At 38.9% G+C, this 20,989-nt stretch overlaps 1 protein-coding gene across 3 annotated transcripts in view; it reads right to left on the bottom strand.

Annotated features, from left to right (window-relative positions):
- Positions 1-2,069: 2,069 nt before the first annotated feature.
- Positions 2,070-20,989, bottom strand: part of FAM91A1 (family with sequence similarity 91 member A1) — a 43,133-nt gene continuing 24,213 nt past the window's right edge. For 2 of the 3 annotated variants that reach the window (XM_073893180.1, XM_025871077.2), the window contains exons 16-24: positions 19,291-19,439; positions 17,411-17,545; positions 17,146-17,259; positions 12,803-12,875; positions 11,268-11,417; positions 9,202-9,306; positions 8,575-8,698; positions 6,998-7,067; positions 2,070-5,022 (exon numbers count right to left, since the gene is read on the bottom strand). In XM_073893180.1, coding sequence (XP_073749281.1) covers positions 4,837-5,022; positions 6,998-7,067; positions 8,575-8,698; positions 9,202-9,306; positions 11,268-11,417; positions 12,803-12,875; positions 17,146-17,259; positions 17,411-17,545; positions 19,291-19,439 — 1,106 coding nt within the window. In that variant the 3' untranslated portion in view covers positions 2,070-4,836. The remainder of the gene's footprint in view (positions 5,023-6,997; positions 7,068-8,574; positions 8,699-9,201; positions 9,307-11,267; positions 11,418-12,802; positions 12,876-17,145; positions 17,260-17,410; positions 17,546-19,290; positions 19,440-20,989) is intronic. The other variant, XM_073893181.1, reaches the window with a different exon arrangement.

Genomic DNA, 20,989 nt, shown 5'->3' with positions numbered 1-20,989 from the left:
AAAAGAGTCACCACTGCAACAGAAATTCTGCTTCACTGCTAAGTGGGATGCAAAATGGCAGTAATTTGCGAAGACAGTGTGGCAGTGTCTTATAAAGTTAAATATACACTTACCAAATGAGTCAGCAATCCCACTCCCAGCAAAACGAATTATGTTTATATTACAAACCTGCACGTGACCATTAAGTGATGAACAAACCTTGACACATCCATACAACGAAGTACTCAGCAAGAGAGAGGATGAGCTATTATTGATTCACACAACATGAATTTAAGATGCATTCTGCATTGCAAGAGGCTAGATTTAAAAAGCTACAAATTGCACAATCCCACCATTTCTGTGACATTCCAGAAAACCAAAATTATAGGAATGGAAAACTTGTTAGTGGTTGTGAGGGGTCGGGTGGGGGGCGGTGAGTAAAAAAGGAATTTTTAGGGTGATGGGACTGTTCTGTATAGTACTGCGATGGTGGGAACATACCATGCATCTGTCAAAGCCTACACAGAGCGAATTTTATGGTATGAAAAACTCAACTGAGATGTAAGAGACCCCAGATGGAAGGCACAGCGTGACAATCAAATCTGTTTTACAAATATCTGACATAACTTCAACGAAGGAAGTGGGAAATAAAGGGAGCTGAATTAAGTTACTTTGGAAAATGGTGCTTGGAGTAGCTAGTGTAAGGCTCAGGACAAAACCAGTCCTGGAACACTGTACCCCAGTGGGGCCATTTTTCTCACAGGGGTACAACTTAACTATTCTGAAACCACTTTATTAGTATTCTAAGGTTCAACAAATAAGCAAATAAATTGTAGATAAAGAAGCCAGGGTTCTCACTCTCAGAGAAAGAAGTTACAAATGAACACAGAGGCAAAGCTAGAATGAACCTTGCAGTGCTGGTTCAGTGAGTATAACTGAATGTTTAATTTAATATATATATATAGAGAGAGACCTAGAAATACTTACAGAGATGTGTACTACATACTGGTTAGTACGCACATTAGTATCTCTGAGCACATTTCACAGAAAAGGCGTAGAAGCAGTAGCACTGAGCACACCCAACACCCAGATCCTGGTATCTAAATACCAGTCTCCAATGAAACCAACCAGGGCTTCTTGGAGAAATAGCTAATTCTAGGGCCTGCATCCAGGTAATACTTGGCATTGCTAGAAAGTAAAAATATGGTCTTAAAAAAAAAAAAAAATGAAGGCACATCAAAAGAATTTAGGAGTCAACCTCAAAGAGTTCCCAAAAGCCCAAGCTGAAACAATTTACACTATTAGATTTTAAACTAAAGTATAAAATAAATAGCCATGATCACATACTAATATAAACAAAGGATCAAATAAATAGAAAAGAGGAACACACTTTAAGAAAAATTCTAGATAATATATACAGATACTACCCTCCTCTCCTTGACTGTGGGCTAGACCTAGTAATTCAGCGGGAAAATACTTTACGGTAGAAATACCTAGCAGACACCAACTAAGCCAATGAAGGAATATCACCAGTAATGCCTACTGACATCACGTACCCTATGATGTGTAGAAGGGCATATCACCTCTGTGTATCCTTCCTGATAAAGCATAACCTCAAATCTAATCGCAAGAAAACATCAGACAAACCCATTTATTAAGGAACATTCTACAAAATAACCAGTACTCTTCATAGTGTTGAGGTCATGACAGACTAAGAAACTGTCAGAGATTGGAAGAGACAAAGGAGGCATCAATGACTACATAAATGCAATGTGGGGTCCTGGACTGGATTCTGGAACAGCAGAAGGACATTAGTGTAAAACAGATAAATACCAAATAAAGTCTACAGTATAGTAAATAGTACTGTCCTAAGATTAATTTCTGAGTTTTGACAGATATGCCATAGTTTATAAGGTGGTAACATTACGGGAAGCTTGGGGAAGGGTATAGGAAACATCTCTGGACTATCTTTGCAACTTTCCTATAAATCTGAAATGAAAAGGTCATTAAGGAAAAGTATAGGAAAGCCACAGCACTGAAAGCATGGCTGTATTTAATATGAAGAAAGGGACTTACAGATTATATACACATTTTTGCAGTAATTTGATCAACACCACAGTTTATTTGTAAACATATTATAGGTGTCAATAATCAAATTGACAACACTTTATACATTTTGTTCCAGAATATTAACATCATACCAGAAAACAATCCACTGTACTCAGTTACAGAATTTTGGTACTTTAAAATCTTTAAATACAAACTGTATTTGAAACACTGAACATAAAATAGAAACATGAATGGCAGAGAAGACTGACAACATTAAGTAAAAGAAACTGATATTCCCCCCAATAACAAATACAAAATCATCTGATTACATATTTAAAATGAAAGAATGAAAGGAATCGAGAAAATCAGTATGTTTTTAAATGACATAAAGTTGCATTTCTTTAGACCCACCTGAGAGGTGAAACTGTACCATACCAAATTCTGTGCCCTTTCTGATATTTTTCTCTTGGCTTTTAAAGAATGTTTCCCATGGTTTAAGCACATTAAGGGGAGAAAAGAAAGGGGAGGTAGCACAAAGCCAAATGAAATTATGTTAAAATTCTTTCATAAGTCTTCTTTGGCAAACGAAGTCTACACTTAAAATTTAACGTTTTGTTGAATTCGATCAACACTTGTAGGATTAGGAGATACATCTTTCCATGAGTTAACATATGGATGAAACAAAGCCAAATTCATAAAGCAAAGCACAAAAGCAGCTTTCACATTTTACTAACAGCTTGAAAAAGCAGATTCTTCCTCCTTAAAAGTACGAGAGGTTTTCAACTGGGAATCAGAACCTTTCCTCATTCACAGGAGAAACCAGAGTTGTCCACCTGTTTTTCCAGTACTTTCCCTAAAATTCATGATCACTATTAGGTTCTAATTCTCCCTCCATTATCTCTCAAAGGAAATATAGCAGCAAATCACTCCCATATTTTAAGTTTTCAATTCACTACCAACTGGGTTCACTGCCAGCAACTACAAATTATTCAATTCTTTATTAGTGTACATGTCATTACAGTAGGCTTAGATTGTTAATACAGGAATAAATAAAATAACTACAGCTGATATAAACAAAGCAAATGAAAATGAGATTAAAGAGCCCTGATCAAGTGAAATACTTACAACTTTCTGTTGAAAAACTATAAAAGTTACATACATACCTAACAGCACTAGGAATGTACAGTATCAATTACTGGAAAAATAAATGAGTGATTCACAGTCATAAGAAATTATTTTAATATTAGTATGTATTTTTCCTTTTATAATAAGACAAACATTTATAACATACACTTGATTTCTACCTCATATAAGACAAAGTAGAAAAGGAAATGTTACTGCACTTACCCCAAAACACAGCACTGAGTGTGTGCCACAGGTGACCTGCTCTGAGATACTCAATTCTATAGGTAGGCCATGGTACTGAATGCATGGTTCTGTTAACAGTTTTAAGAAAGGCATGTATTTCCAGAAGTATGTTAAATACACAAATACCAGTTCTATAAATAACAAAAATTATCAGCAAAAATGTTTAGGTTCTAACATTCCCAAATTTTCTAATGCTTTAAGTGTTTTAGATATATGTTGTCTGACCAGTTAGTTTGGTTACAGTTTTAAACGAGCAAACCATTATCCTATGAGAAGAGCTACACTAAACTTATAACACTGCACAAACTTCCCAAGGAAGGTAACTTACAAAATCTAGAAAGTGACTCCAATTATTCTAATTACCATTTGAGATCTAAAAGAATCAATGACTAAAGAAACATTTTGAAATTACTCAACTTTTCTTGATCAGTTCCTCCAAAACTCTTCACATAAATTTAAGATCCAGATTGCCCAAGAATGTCTTCAAAGTAGGTTTATCACCAAAGTGTTTTTGATCAGAAGACACAGCCTTAATGCCCCTAATATGTAATTCTAACCTAAAATCACAATCCTTGGTTTCAAAACATCAAATTCGATTTCATAACAATTCACTGGTAAAGCTACTAAACAAAAAGTCAGTGTGGGTGAAAACACACAGCAGCCACAATTACAAGAATGGAAAACAAATTCTACTTTTCCATAAAGACTCTATGAAAATATAAAGCCCGAAGTGAGTGACAACAGAAGTCCACATATAAACGTTGGTTTAAAAATAGAATGTTTCCCAAAGCTTCTCATGAGATGTCAATGTATAGTCATAGTGGGAGTTGAGACCTTTATAAATCAAGGTTAAGTTGTACATAACTATGCTGATTTACATACCGTCGACAGTGTTCAACTCATATGCATAATTTACAGACATCCACAGAAATTCTTAATGCCCCATCGTATCCTCTCTCAAAACTGGATGTTTATTGTTTTATAGTTTTGCTACTTTAAGTACCAAGAAGCCTTTTCAGAGGAAGAGTTCTGACTCTTCCCGTGATCCCCTAAAGAGTAGGTAACAAAATATAAAATTAAACAAGATTTATGTTTGATAAACTAACATATAAAATTACCACTGCAATATTCATAGTGACTGCTTATAAACAGAACAGTCATCATAAAGCCTATAAAGTATATATCCTCAGTCTTATAAAAGAAATGCAGATTGTCTCAAGGTAAAAAATACAGTGCAGACTGCTAAAAAGCTCTTTGTTGCATTAGGAGGTGCAATAATGAGGAAAACTTCAGAAAACGCGAACGTGTTCCCCAACCTTTTACATCGGTGAAGCGTGAATTGCACTGCGGCAGCACGATGCTTTTTAGTGGCTGGCACTATAAAGCTAATGTTAAGAAAGAAAAAAGGCAGAAGTGTGAGCAACAAATGGTGGAACCAAATTATTGCAAATGGAGATTAGCAGTAAGAAGCGAGGAAGGTGACCGTCCCCTCCATTCTGATAAGATGCCATCTTTAAATATTAAGTTCTTTGCAGGAAGTGGAACTCCCATCTCGGCGCAGGAGGGCTGTGAGAGCACGCTGGAGAAGCTGGCCTCTGTGGGAACATCCAGGGTTGAAGCACCTTCCTAAAAGACCAAGAAACAGGAGAAAAATCCTATAACCAACACTTTACCAAACCACTTCATACAGCTCATTATAAATACGGACTTTGACGACCCAAGAAATGTTTAGGGTTCGCAAGGCACTGCGGGAGACGTGAAGATCTACCTCACAGACGCCGAGATAACCAGTGAGCGGCAGGGTATCACCGCATGCGATAATGACTAACACAAGTCAGACTACAAGTGCTTAGAAATAAATAGAAATAATGGGCCATGAGACTGTAAGAGAAGACAAACGTTCATTCTTAGACCTAATCTCTAAAAACCCCTCATATAGCATCAAGCACCAGAACACTCCATGGGCTTCCTGGGCTCTCAGATCCTCATGTTGAGCGCAGACCTTTCCCCAGGACTCCAGGCTCACACACCCACCTACCTGGCATCGGCTCTTGGGCGTTTCACCATTCATTCCACACCTACCACCATGTCCCCAACCTTCACCCTCCAAGCTCCTCCCGTCCTTCCTACTCTACACACCGAGCTAGTCCAGAAACTGGAGAATCATGCCTGACTCCTCCCTTCCTTTCACCCTCAATCTTTCTCTCACATTGAATTAACTGCCAGGTTCTAGCAATCTACCTCCAACATGTATCCCAAATTACTTTCTTCATTCACCATAGTCGAGGCCAGTGGTCTCCAAAGTGGGGTATGGGACTATAAAAATTTCAGAAATCCCATATTGATTACTGCACCCTTAACAAAATTTCTATTTTTGTGTATGTTTTATAATATTTACAATTTATTGATATAACAGTACATACGGGTAATAAGCAAACTTTTATTATGGTTACATGCAAAATTTGGGGGTACTTTTAATTCAAAAGGGAGCTCAGCTACCAACAACTCTCACATGGTCTCTGAACTGGTCTTGCTTCTATGCTTGTCCCTTTTTAATCCGCTCTCCAAACAGTAACTAATCTTTTAAAACAGTCAATCAGAAATAATGTCATTCCTGTTTAAAAGTCTTCAATAATTCCTCTTTGCACTCGAACATAAAATACAAATTGTTTACCATACTCCGGAAGGCCCTGCCCTCCCCTGCTCTTCATCCTCACCTCTCGCCAACCCCCCCACTTTCATGAGGCTTCTGCCACACCAGCCTTCTTTCGTTTCCTTGTACACAGAGTGTTTTCCCGACCCAGGACCCATGCTCCTACTAAGCCCTGCATGGCATACTCTTTTCCATCCCTTAGGAAATTTCAGTTTATATATCATCTCTGTCCATTTAAATCAGGTCTCCCTTTGGATTCCATCAGATTCCAAGGAGTTTGGCTCCTTCAAGGTGCTTACTGAAATCTGTAATTACTTACATAATTCAATGTTTACTTGACTATTTACTGTCTCAAACATCATTATAAGCTCCACTAGTGCCTTGGACAGCACTTCTTCCCCGGCATGTAGTAAAGGGTCTGGCATAGGGCAGACCCAAGTATTTATTGAAAAAATAAATGAAACAAAACTCCACACTACTGTAACGTTGGAGCAGATATTCTGAACAGAAATACTCCAGTCCAAAAAAAAAAAGTTTGTCTAGAGTATCCTTTCTTTCCCTGGGGGAGTGGGGAAGACAAAAGGTCTGAAGCACTGGCTTGCACTACAAACAGCCCCCTGTCAGCAACCGAGAATCACTGCAGTTAAGGGAAGAGTATCGTACCCAGAAACCAGCACCTAGCATGGTACATGGCCCACAGTAGATGCTTACCACATTTCTACTGAATAAAGCACTGGCATAAAACAAAGAGTTCCAGCTTTAGACCCTCTTCACCTGGCCAGTAAATCATGTACAAGAAAATGAACTTCCTAAATCTCAACATCTTTATTTATGAATTAAAATTAATGCTTATTTCATTACTGCAGAGGCCCAAGATAAACACGGAAGTGTTCTGAATCCTATAAAGCCCTATGCAAGCAGCATTTGCATTTTTTTGAGTTTTGTTACCTGGAATGAGTGAACAAAGTTAAGGACTTGTAGAGAGAGTTTTCTACTGGAATGTAAGAGGTTCCGAAGGCTGGAAAACAGGGGTAAAAAGTTTAAAACAAACATGACAACAACAAATATCTCACAAGAGTTTAACTTCAGCATCTTAAATGCATTTATATATGTAAATACATTGATTAATCACATAAAAATTTTTTTAAAATTTCAATGGTTCTCGTCAATGAAATCTCTGCCCGTTTTAATATTATTAAAACTGGGTGTTAATAGTGCCTAAAAAGACCATTTTGAAATAAAAAGTCATGTATAAAACCAAAACTGAGAAGTTACTGTTAGGAAAAGCTTATACTATTAGCATACATAAATGTTAAATGAAAGAGAACTTTTAAAATGAAAACTCAGGAAGAAATGACGATTATGATACAAACTTCAAATACCCAAATTAATTTTAAAATACACGCTGATAAAAAGTCTGACAGATTTACTATACATCAACCCACTGAAATCAAATAATTTTCAAATATGGAAACTGGTAACAATTATGGTGGCAACTTTATTTTTTTTATTTTTATTTTTTTTAAAGATTTTATTTATTTATTTGACAGAGACAGACACAGCGAGAGAGGGAACACAAGCAGGGGGAGTGGGAGAGGGAGAAGCAGGCTTCCCGTGGAGCAGGGAGCCCCAGTGAGGGGCTCGATCCCAGGACCCTGGGACCATGACCTGAGCCGAAGGCAGACGCTTAACAACTGAGCCACCCAGGCGCCCCTGGTGGCAACTTTAAAGCTGTACAGTATTCCTACTTTTTTTATTCATGTAGGTGACTTTCAGAGAATTACTGAAATTATGTGTCAATTGAGTACTTTTAATCTTCTGATAAAGTATATTAAGCCAACTGAATGAATTACTTATTATCCAACTCTGTTTTCTTAAATGAAGAAGTCAAGGAGACCTGTGGACATCAGCTCTCCCAGCCGCCCTGCCACGACAATCAGATTCAGGGACATTCCTCTCTGTTAAACAGTTGCAAAACTTTTACAACACTGCCTCTTAGCAATGGCTCCCAATGGATCAGAGTCAGCATGCAAGATAAAACCTCCATGTCACCTCTGATAAGTAATATATGCTCATTTTAGAAAACGTGGAAACTGAAAAAAATTTAGAAATTCAGCTATAATTCCAACAAAAGAGATAATCGCTATTTACATGACATAACTTGAGTGTGTGTTTGCTCAGAGGGACAGAAGGGCACAAGGGCAATGTTCTACAAACACTAGGCATAACCTCGTATAAGCACACTAATTTTATCACACTCTTACCAAATCTTGGTAACTAAGTTAACATAATTAAAATTAACCAAAATATGTGCCCCCAATGTTTGCATGTGTCCAATTTTTGAGATGCTGAAGTTTAATTTTGAAAAATACAGTAAACCCTTAAACTAGCAATCTTTATTCAATCAACAAATAAACACAAGGCAATTACTATGCTCATGTGTGAAATAAAAGAAAATAAGACGTGGCAACTGACAGCCTAAAAGTCTCGCGGATGAAAAGATGACAGTGAACATAAACCCTTACCTCTCTTTTCTGCAAAGGCCATGTGTAGCAATTTTTCTACAAACTTTCCGATTTAATTCAGAACTAAACAATGGAATTCCAAAGCACAGCTCAAGAGGAACCCAATCTGCTTCTGCTGTGGCAACTACAAAATGATATATAGTTAATTAATCACATATGTGTTTACATATATTATGACTGACCAGGGTTTCTTAACAGATGTCCAGAAATTTTCAGATTCCTCCCACCCCTGTGGTCCACCAATGGGCTTAGCAGGAGAGAGGATTTAGAGGGGGTCAGAGAATCTCTGCAATGGGAAAGAATCTTTATTGAGTATGTACATGCTTCTGGGGACAAGGTATATAGCTTTCACCAGATGCTCAAAATGGCCTTTTACCAAAAGAAAGACACTGCAAGACATCGACAAGATGAAAGAATTAAATGAAACTAAAGTCATTGTTCTCAGGTCATATTTTTCTAACACTTTCATTGTTATTCTACATATATAAACATGTTTCCTAGTAAATACTTATTAAAAGGTCCATTATGGATAATCAGAACAGACAAATGACATCCAAATGATTTAACAGAAGAGTTATTAAATCTCAGAGACTAGTCTAAAACCGCAAATAATTCTTAAAGCCTTACCAGAGTTTTGTTTTGCTGCCGAGTCTATAGCTGCTTCCTCAATGACCATTTCAAAAGACTCTGTACTCCCATTTACGTCTGAGCCAGAAGCCAAGTCAGGTTCTCCTTGCAATGAAAGGACATACACAGTATTAGGATTCTCGTAGTTGGCACAAGTCGTCCACCAGCCCTAATGGAAGAGAAGACTTCCAGCAACAAGAATGACGATGGAGAGCGAAGGGTCTTCAGCCTAAAGCAACTGTTCCCAACTAGGGGGCAAACCTGACCCCCAAGAGACCTCTGACAATGTTTGGAGACCGGTGCAAAGGTCATGAATGGGGACAGGGATGCTACTGATATCTAGGGATGCTAAACATGTTATATTGCACGGGACAGGCCCCCACAACAAGGATTATCCAGCTCAGAATGTAAATAGTGCCAAAGTGGTGAAACCCGGACCCAAGGAAATGACTCAACAGGCAGAACTCAAGTTCAGACTTTCACTTAGATCATCACCGAAGTCGCTTCTATCCCCATGGAAACATGCAGTCAGGTTATGTCATTTCTCTTCAAAATTCTTGGACTCTTCCTACCTTCCAGCACATAAGATCCTCCAAGATCTCCTCACCTTACTTCTCTACTCTCGTTTTCTACTATTTTCCAACAAATTCTTTCTTTTGGCCAAGATGAGCTGCTCTATTGCCTGATTCTCTCTGCCTGAAAGGCTGCTACCCTCCAAATAAACAAACATCTTTTATATACCCAAATCCTCACTTTTCAAAATTGAGTTCAAACTTTACCTTCTCTAGGAAGCCTTCTCCGATAGCTCAGTTGGGCTGAGATACGCCTTCTCTGTCCTATGGTAGCGCATTAAGCTGATGCCAAGCTCTATCGCAGACTTTTAACACTACACAGCAAGCTGATCCACTGGCTTGTCTCCCTTGCTAGGGTTTTTTTTTTTATTCCTTAGGTCTTAGTAATTTCAATCCTTTCAGCACCTGAGCACCCGGGTACTCCATAAATGTTTGTGGGATGAAAGAAATAAAACATGACTGTAGCAGACATGCTTTGAAATGACTGCCTAACCTACACCCCGTTTGGAAAATGCCCTGAGATACGTGGCACGCAACTGTTAAACTTTACTCAGATCCTCTGGCCAAAAGTAAAGGACCAGGGCTGGATATTTAACCCAAAGGGACCCAATCCAATGCACTGGATGGCGAGCAATCCATCATATTTACTCAGGATTTCACACAAAGAGGCTCAGGGAATCGACGTCAATCAACAACAGACGTCTGAGCTGAAGGGTTTCCTAGAGTCACGGACCAGAGCTGCTGGTACCTCGGCCACCAAAGCTGCCTACAAGCCAAAATTCTGCCAGAGCAGAAACAATCAGTAAGCAGGAGAAGGTGACATGAAAATACATTTTTTAATTAAAAAGAGAAAGGAAAATCAGTTGTTGTCAACATGCAGGCTGGGCTGGAGACAGGAAGGAGGAGAATGAGGCCAGGAAGGCTAATGAGCAGGAAAGGGACACAGACTAGCATGACAGTCACGGTGAATTTAAAAAGGAGAGAAGGGAAGACAGGATATGAGAGACATTTCTAAAGACTACTTCACAGAACGTGGAAACTAAATGGACAGCGTGGCAAAAGAAGGAAGAGACAAAGATAAGATTCTAGGCTGGGGTTCCTGAGACAGTGGTGCCTTTTACAGAGAAAGGTTCAACCGGAAAAACTGTTCATTCTACTTTAGAAACGTTTTTAGACAGAGACTGAAGTTCTGAAGCCATCATTCCACAAAAGAACTTAACTGAAAGCCCACAGAAACGGAGATGACAGTCAAGGGCTAACACCCCACAGCCATTCTGTACTCCAACCCCAGGCCAGCACCCAGTTAGCTGGGCACTTAGTATTTTCTCCATCCGAACAACTGATACTTGTCCAAATGATGTCACAGAATATTTTCTCACCTTAGTGAAAAAATACCAAGTATTAAATAATTCAACATCCCCACAAAAGTCTCCCTGCTTCTTAAGTGTTAAGATTGCGATCAACTCCATACAATGATCTTAATTGTTGGCTGACCTCGCTCATCAGAAGCGTCACTGAGTTTTCTGCTTGCAAGTTGGCTAGAAGCATTCAACATGGTGACATATCCACAAAAATGCTGCAAGTCCACTTTGTTCCTTAATATTTGCAATGCTTTATGAACACCCATATTGACACGAGTAAACTCTAAGGATGAAGATTGACATCACATTATAAGTAAACAGTCTTATAACGCAACATCAAAAATGTAAATATACTTTTATTAAGCAATTCTTAGAACTACTTTTATACTTTAATCTATCAACAATGATTCCAACAAAGAACCACCTGTGAATGTGAAAGGATGGTGTACACGTATTATTTACAGCCTTCAGGAGGCATTTATTGTATCAAAACACATTAACTGCTAAGCAAGCAAATAGGACCAGTCAGGGGCAAATTCTCTAGGCTTCTCTTTGTGGTTCTATTCTGCCTCAAGTGCTTACTTGTTGGGCTTCTGCCAGGAAATGTATTAAATACACACCATATTTTTGAGAAATTTTTAAAAGTAAAATTATTCCTATTGAAACTAAAGTTAAAAATGCACTTGAAATTATATCCTTAATAAATTAAATTTTAGTGCAAGTCCTCATAAATAGGTGAACTTATGAACAGAAAGACGCTTTATACTCAAATACGAAGATTCCTTTCTTCTATAATTCACACAATAATCTCCCAAGGCAAGAGATCTATTAATCAGTTTTTGAGATTTTATACATTTTAAGATCCTATTGTCCCTAGCCTGTATCTTCAGGTGAACAAATATTTTTCCCACAGAATTTATAAAGTGTCAAAGGATTAAATAGCAAATTTTAATTGCAGAGAAGTACTTATTTCTGAAAAAGGGGCTGTTTTTTGGAAGAGAAAATTCATCTCCAAATTTCATGCACATTTATTCACAACAGGCAAAAGAGAGAACTGAATTTCAAATGCAAGGCTTCTGCATTCTAGCTATGTGAGGAGGAAAAAAGTATTTTAAAAACCTTCCTTTTTCCCTACTTTGGGGGGAGTCAGGGAGAGTGGTGACTATCATTTTAGAAGAACATTAAGTTCTTATATAAATCAACCTAAGTTAGATTACTTGAACCATTCACAGCCCTCTAAATATTCAAGCAATGTGGCTCTTCTTTAAGAACCAGAAACGTAAGATTATAGAACAGCAGTTTTACATGAAGTGGGAAATACAAGTGCTATATGAATATACATCAGTTTTAATCAGGTAACTTTTTTTTTTTAAGATTTTATTTATCTATTCATGAGAGAGAGACAGAGAGAGAAGCAGGCTCCCAAGGAGCAGGGAGCCCGATGCGAGACTCGATCCCAGGACCCTGGGAACATGACCTGAGCCGAAGGCAGACACTTAACAATCTGAGCCACCCAGGCGCCCCCATCTTTGCTAATACTCTTTTAAAAGCATGTTAAGACCCTAGAACTTAAGAATTTTAAGAATTCACTTCCTATGTTTTCTACCAAACTACTGACAAAGATTAATGATAAAGAGGTCAAATAGATATAATTCAAAAGTAAGATACCTCCTTGTAGTTCTGTTTCATCAAATGGAAATGGTATGTGGACAGTTTCTCCTATCCCATGCAAACCATGTCCCTAAACATGAAGAAACAGAGTTGAAAGGTATACAAGAAACCTGTATTTCCAAGAACAAACAGATAATCAAACAATAAATGAGACTATGCCATGTGATGGTATATCCTACATTAATATTCCATTAAAAAGCTCTCAACAATTTATTTTTTTCTCCAGCAAGCAAAGACCATCTTTTTTTTCTATTTTTTTAAAATTTTTTTATTGTTATGTTAATCACCATACATTACATCATTAGTTTTTGATGTAGTGTTCCATGATTCATTGTTTGTGCATAACACCCAGTGCTCTATGCAGAATGTGCCTTCTTTAATACCCATCACCAGGCTAACCCATCCCCCCACCTCCCTCCCCTCTAGAACCCTCAGTTTGTTTTTCAGAGTCCATCGTCTCTCATGGTTCGTCTCCCCCTCCGATTTACTCCCCTTCATTCTTCCCCTCCTATCTTTTTTTTTTCTTAACATATATTGCATTATTTGTTTCAGAAGTACAGATCTGTGATTCAACAGCCTAAGCAAAGACCATCTTAAGTGCATATTAACTTATAAGGCCACCTATCTCCAATGGAGCATATGGCTAATGAAAAACAAAGAGGCCAATTTAACAGGTACATGAGGTGTGAGACAAGCGAAGACTGAAATCAAGCACACTCACGCGAGGGTTAGGTGTAGTTCTGAGAGAGGAAAGTGGTAAAAGAATCCCATCATCAATCACCTGGTGTACCATGAACTGGGAATGCAAAACTCAAAAACCTGCACTCCGTGACACATATTCAAAATTATATAATTATAAAAGCCCCTCAATAAGGGTTAAATAAATTAATGAATGTATTTTCAAGGCAGCTGCAGAAAAAAAGAAAAAAAGAGGAAGCTCCCAACGAACTAAAACAGAAAGGTCTCCACTTGCTAAGTGAAAAAAGCATGGGACGGTACTGTGCTGTGGCTCGCGCATGCCTCGCACATGCATAAGAAATTCTAGACGGCTATAGTAGAAACTAATAAGTGTATCTGATTCAGAGGAGAAATGAGGAGAATGGGGCAGACAGTGTTAGAAGTGCAGTGATACTTTGTGCATCTTTTAATAGTGTTTTATTTCTGAATCATGTGAAGGTTCTATCAATTCAAAAATTAAATTAAGAAAAATCTTGAGTCTAACCACTCCACTCCCATGCTACACATAATAATTTAGTTCTAGCCATTGCATTCAATTAATGTTCATTTGAATTCTGTTAGTTTTAAAGTGTATTTTTGTATTTAAATCCCCAAATTTGTTTTGGTGTAAGAATAATGAGCATGAAGAATTGAACGTTTATGTGCACTTAGTGTTGTTCTAATAGAAAATTTAAGTTAACACTGGGAATCTCTACATTTTTCCCTTTCAAAAAAACCTATACATTATTGAAATTCAAAGTACTCCGATATAAAAGAAAAAAATCATTTCAGAGAAAAATCGCACTCATTAAGATGGTTCATATAACAACCTGAACATATTTCTTCGGACAGCTCCCTTCTACTTTGTTGGTACAGTTACGACTTAAACCCTAATCAAGACTGTTATGATGACAGCACGGCTTTAATCAAACTCTTAATTTTGTTGTAAGTTCCAGCATGGTGAATTTCTTCCATACCACTTACTAAAGGAGGCATTCTTGTTGAGCAAAAACAGAACTCTGTAACCAACACTGAAACTCCTCTGTCTGCTTCTCCTACCACTGCCAGGGCACAGCGAACATCTCGGGAGACCTTCCTGGGTGGTAAGCACAGGACTCTACCCATTTCATGCAGATTATGCAATTCGGTCATCAAGTTCAACAACCTTATAAAGACAGGATCTGTTATTACTTCCAGTTTGCAGGCAAAGGAATTCAACTGAACTCGCCCGAGACCCCTACGAAGTGGTAGAATCAAGATGTGGATATAGGCAGACGGACTCAAGCCCACACCTAACCCATTCCATTACGTCATCTCCTACAACGAACCCCTCCTCCATGTTCCTCCCTCCTGGCTAACGTGTACGCTAACCATGGTTTCAAGGGGCTTCACGTGCTGATGCAGACACTCAAGTCAGTGTCTCCCGTTCAACTCTTGTCTGTATTTCAAAATATTTTCAATTACCGATTAGATAGCTCCACCATCCAAATATCCCCCAGGCACCTTATACTCAACATGCACCAAACACATCAGCTGACCCCCATCGACTAGCTCTTCCTCCTCTAGTCTCTCAAGTAGTGATATCACCATTCTTCTACCTTCACAAGCCAATACCCCAGGAATCATTCTCTTCCTCTTCTCATATCCTTCTCAGACATGTGATCAAGTCTACTAATTTTAATTTGTAATAACTCTTGAATCCATTTTTTCCTTTCAGTTCTTATTACCACTTCCTGATCTAGGCTGTCCTCACCTCTTGACAGGACTCCTACACTAAATCCTAACTGGACCTCTTGCTTCAGGTTTCTTATTACCCTACTGGTTGGGGTAGCATACTTGGGTAGCATACTCTCCAAGCTGATCCTCCCAAAACACACTGACCACAGAAATCCCCTGCTCAGTACCTTGTACTGGCTGCTATCATTCTACAGGGTACAGTCTAAGCCCTGTAGCAAAACAGTCAAGGTACACTACATTCCAGGGCCTGCCTACATCAACACTCATGAGAAACTACTCTGAGCCAGGTGCTGTTCTAGGTACTAAGGAAGTAGCAGTGGAGAAAAAGAAAAAAACAATCTCTGCCCAGAGATTTATTCCTGCTAACCCTTCTGCCTGGCCTGGCTCTCTTCTGTATCATCCTTCTATACTCAGCCTGAGTCTCACTGTCTCTGATGAGTGTCCCCCAAGCCTTTCTCCTTGCCTCAAGGCTGAACTGGGTACTATTCTCTAATGGTTACACTGTAAATAATCCTATTCAGCACTTAGCAAAAAAACTGAAACTAACTGCTTATGCAACATTTCCCACCAGACTTAAATCCCTTGAACTCAGGGACTGTGTCTTATTTGTATATCCACATTAATTAGCACAGAATATGGCACATACGATTGTTAGTTGAATAAATTAGTGAAATCTTTATTGAGAACCTACTATGAAGCAGAAAGCATGCTGCACACTTCACACAGTCTTATTTCATTCTATAATCCTAGGACGACAAACTGCTTATCTCATCATTAGCTGCTACTATTACTTTTTGTTGCTCTACAGTAAATATTGCCATCTCCGTTTTACAGGTGGGAAACTAAGTATAAGAGAAGTATCTTCAAAATGTCACACAGCTCATTAGCACATGAAAAGAGGCTCACCATCATTAGGCATCAGGAAAATACAAATCAAAACCACAATGAGATACCGCTTCATACCCTAGGAGGGTTATAATAAAACAAGTCAGATAATACCAAGTGCTGGTGGGAATGTAAAATGGTGTAGCCACTCTGGAAAACAGTCTGCAAGTTCCTTAAACAGCTGCACATGGAATTACTATATGATCCAGCATTTCCACCCCTAGCCACATACCGAAATGATAGCACGGCCACACAAAAACCTATAAATGACCATTTATAGCAGTGATTACTATTATTCATAATGGCCAAAAGGTGGAAACCCACATCAGCAATGGATGGAAATACAAAATGTGGTCTACTCACACAACGGACTCTTATTTGGCCTTAAAAAGGAATGCAGTACTGATTCGTGATGGACTGATGCACACTACAACATGATGAGCCTCAAAAACACTCTACGAAGTGAAAGAGGTCAGTGACAAAAGACCACATATCACGTAACTCCATGTATGTGAAATGCCCAGAATCAGCATTCTAGAGAGAGAGCCAAGTAGATCAGCGTTGTTTAGGGCTGGGGAATAGGAGAGTGAGAGCTAAGCGTTAAGGAGTTATGAGGTGATGAAAATGTTCTAAAATGAGCATGGAGATGGCTGTGGATACCTGCGCCCACACTAAAAATCACAGAGTTGGTACGATGTAAATTGGTGGACTGTATGCTATGTGAATTCTAGTTCAACAGAACTCCTGTAAGTACAGCCACATGGGCAGCAAAAGAGGAGCTGGAATTCAAGGCTGGGTCTAACTCCAAAGTCCATGTTGTTTCTGCGATTCCCACACTGCCAGACAAAGGCCAGGACAAAAACCCACAGCTGATCCCTTGCATTTCAGCTTTACAAATTTCAAATTACTGACATCTGACTGCGACTCGGCAGAAAGCTAGAAAAATTATAATCTTCAAAATCAAAATCCAAAATTGGTTGTTTCAAATAAAGCAACGGTACCTGAATCAAAACTGCCGAATGTGTCAAAGCATCATTCAACATCGTGAGCACATTCGACGTAGGAACTACCCCAGGATCATGACCCCAAGATGTTATGAGTAATCGATCATAACCCTAGGGGGAAAAATGAATAAAAGATGAATAAAACGGCATTTAGAGATGTAAAAAAAAAAAAAAAATTTAAGAAGGTCACTATAATGCTGCTTACCAATTTCTACCCTCCTCAAAAAGAAAGAAAGAAAGAAACACGGTTCACACAACGTACCTGAAATATATCTGGCAATTTTCGAAGTCTTGTACCTTTGGACAGTAAAAGAGATGGTGGTCCTTGCCCAGTGATGTAGTAAATGTACAGTTTAAACCAGACAGAACTGACTTCTGGGATAGCTGGTCCAATATGCTGTGATCACAAAACGGGGAAGAGAAAGTTGTAATACTTAGCTAAAGCAGCCAAATTTCACAAGGGACCAAGAATGGTCTTACAAACAGCTACTGCCGCACATAAATGTTAATTGCTATTATCCTTATGAAAATAAATTTCAAATGCTCCATTCAAACAGTTTCAATTTTATCCTAGAACTGAGAAAGCACGTCTTATGCAATTGCGAGAATGGACTCTGGAGCAGAACACCAAGGTTTGAATCTTGGCTTTGTCCCCTAAGCCGTATCATCTCAAGAAGGTCACTTACACTCTCTGTGCCTCACTTTGCTCTTCTGTAATGCGGCCATAAAACATCTACCTTGTAAAGACACAAGCTTACAAGTTTGTTCAAAAAGGTTTAAAACAGCACCTGTCATATAATAAGCTCTATTTCAAAGTGCTAGTTACTGTCATTAATCACATGTGATTTTTCACAAAAGGGGCTATTGAACCTTCCATCCATCTTACCATTCATTCAGTTCATGGAATCCTACTATGCCTAGAAGTCATGTTACAGAATGGGAGGAAGTATGTATATGTGGTTGCGGGGGGAGCACACGAAGAATAATTTTTTAAAATGTTGGTAAATGCCAACCTATAACCACACCTACTGAACAGAGGACAAATTTGGGGGTGTGAGAGGTATGCTCATTAAGGCAGCCAGAAGAGCACAGCAATAAAATCAACCTTGTACAAGGATCCCTTCCTTTCTTCTACACCATTAACCTTGCACATCTAGGAGACCAGGCAGGATGTAGCACTGAAGAACAGCAACATGATCCCCACTCTCTGAAAATGGTACAAGGCCACAATGTCCTTGCTAAGTACACAAATACACAACCGAATTTATTTTTAAAAAAGATGAGCTGTAATGTTCATAAGTCAATTCTGAGATACCTAGAGTTCTAGTTTTCAAGCACAATCTTTCCTTTCCGGTTTATTTAGCAAACAAAGACCCACCTCTAAGACATTTTCTTTTTCCTAATTAAATTGACTTTATTCCTGAAGGCAATCCAGGCTTCCTTCCTAGAGCATCTAAAACATTCTCTTTAAAATACTGCAGTCCTTCGGCTCAGGTCATGATCCCAGGGTCCTGGGATCGAGCCCCGCATCAGGCTCCCTGCTCAGCCAGGAGCCTGCTTCTCCCTCTCCCACTCCCCCTGCTTGTGTTCCCTCTCTAGCTCTCTCTCTCTCTGTGTCAAATAAATAAATAAAATCTTTAAAAAAATAAAATAAATAAAATACAATACAATACTGCAGTCATCAATGTAGCGCCTGGGTGGCTCAGGAGATTTAGCGACTGACTCTTGGTTTCAGCTCAAGTCATGATCTCAGGATCCTGAGACTGAGCCCCATGTTAGGCTCCATGCTCAGTGCAGAGTCTGCTGGAGAATCTCTCTCTCCTTCTACCCCTCTCCCCACTCATACTCGCATTCTCTCTCAAATAAAATCTTTAAAAAATAATAAAATACTGCATTCATCAAGAAAATTTCAATGTGTCACAAGTCACTAGATGATACATGAGTAAAACACACCAATTCTGTATCACAAGCTGAGCATCTTACAACAGCATAAAATACAAACTTGCTTTCTGAGTTACTGATTCCAATATTTGGCATCTGCAAATTGAGAAATAACACAATCAAACCGGTAAACCTCTTCTTCAGGTCACCACAAGGAAGTGTGAAAGGACACCACTCGTAGTGCTCCAAGTGGCTCCTTACCTGAGGGGTGCAGCTGCTCACGGGCCTGATTTCATTGGTGAGAGGAGCCATGGACACGAGCAGTGTGTAATTTTTGTTTAGAACTCGGCTGCAAGTTGCAGGGTCCAAACCAAGAAGGCTCTCACAGCGCAACAGATCCAGAGGAAAACCTGAATTATGAGCAAGCATATAGGTAGGCTGAAAGACTGACAAGGTGGAACAGCAATGTCTAAGACAAATTATTGGTAACTGCCTTGGTGTTTAAATATTGTTTCAAAAGACAGAGTATCTCTATTAATAAAGTGCCAAATTCCCTCGGAAACCACGAAGACACTTTAAGATTTAAAGCTAACAGTCTTTATTCCCTGACCTAGGAAGATAATGGTCTACTGGTGTTCCTTTTACATTAGAAATATGTGTTTGCTCTACCTTACTTCCTCTCTATCCCCAGCCACTCCTGGGCAGTGGCATATTATGAAGACCTACATGCCACAAAAAAGCCGTGTCCTGGCCTCCCCCGATTTCTGCAAAGAGCTTCACGGCCAAGTTCAGAATCTGGCACAGGAACAAGAGTTCCTCATTAACAATATATGCCCAAGTCTACAGGTCCATAAAGCAGGAACTCCCTCAGCATGTACCAGATTTTCAGTGTTCCCGTTCTTAACCCTTTCAGAAAATACCAGTCCTATTGGTTCTCTAAAAAAGATAGGTAAGGCTGAAACATCAGGAGCCCAAGTTAGCCCATCTCCCCCTCAAGCAAGAATGAATCAAAAAAAAATATGGCCTGCTGGAAGGGCCCAGAAGCACTGAGCACAACTAGCCCCAGGACTTTGGTCTTTAATACCATATTCTAGTAAAAGAAACCAGGCTCCTAGGAGAAGAGGCTGATTCCAAGACTGAGACAGAAGTACAAGAGATGACTGTTTTGCCAGAAAGTAAAGAACTTCTCCAAAAGTAAGGATTTTTTTAAAAGATGGAGGCATGGCACAAGGAAACTGGAGACAGCTTGAAGGGAATCCTACTGGCAAAATCGGAGACAAGTATAGCACACAAATAATTAAGGGAGAGCAGTGACTAATTATAAGCCACTGGAAAAAACAGGAATTCATCAATCCATACTGAGAATATAAAAGAATGCCTAGTCCCGACTGTTACTGAAAGAACTGGAGTTGGAAAAAATGATCAATTTACAACCATCAAAGTAAAGAATGGTTCAGGCAGGACCACCACTGGACGCTCCATCTGGGGGGAGAGATTGATGAGGAATAGGGTATGTGCATGGTCTGAAAGTATCTGCCCACAGATTACTTAGTCACTGCAGGTGGGGAGAATATTTAACTATATAGTAGAAAAATCAAAAACACATTAACTGGGTGATCAAAACTAACATCACAACGGGGGACAGATGGAAATCACATGCCTCCGAATGTCATACCCTTAGAAAAACATGACGTTACTTAGGTAATACTCTGGACTTGAGTGCATAACCCGAACCTAATCACAACAAAACATCACACATACCCAACGTGAGAAACTTTCTAGTAAAACCAACAAAAAGGGACAATATTCTTAAAAAATAAGAATGTCATAAAGGACAAAAAAAGCTTACAGATTTGCTCCAGAATAACGGAGACATGACAATTTAATGTAGTATCAGATCTTAAACTAGATCCTGCACTTGAGGGGGAAAAAATGCTATTAAGGACATTACTAGGTCAAC

Source organism: Callorhinus ursinus, unplaced genomic scaffold (genome assembly GCF_003265705.2).
Source record: "Callorhinus ursinus isolate GAN/ISIS: 27379988/994484 unplaced genomic scaffold, GSC_fseal_2.0 scaffold5, whole genome shotgun sequence".
Lineage (NCBI taxonomy): Eukaryota > Metazoa > Chordata > Mammalia > Carnivora > Otariidae > Callorhinus > Callorhinus ursinus.
Note: the sequence above shows the minus strand (reverse complement) of the source record. Positions and strands in the feature narration are given on the sequence as shown.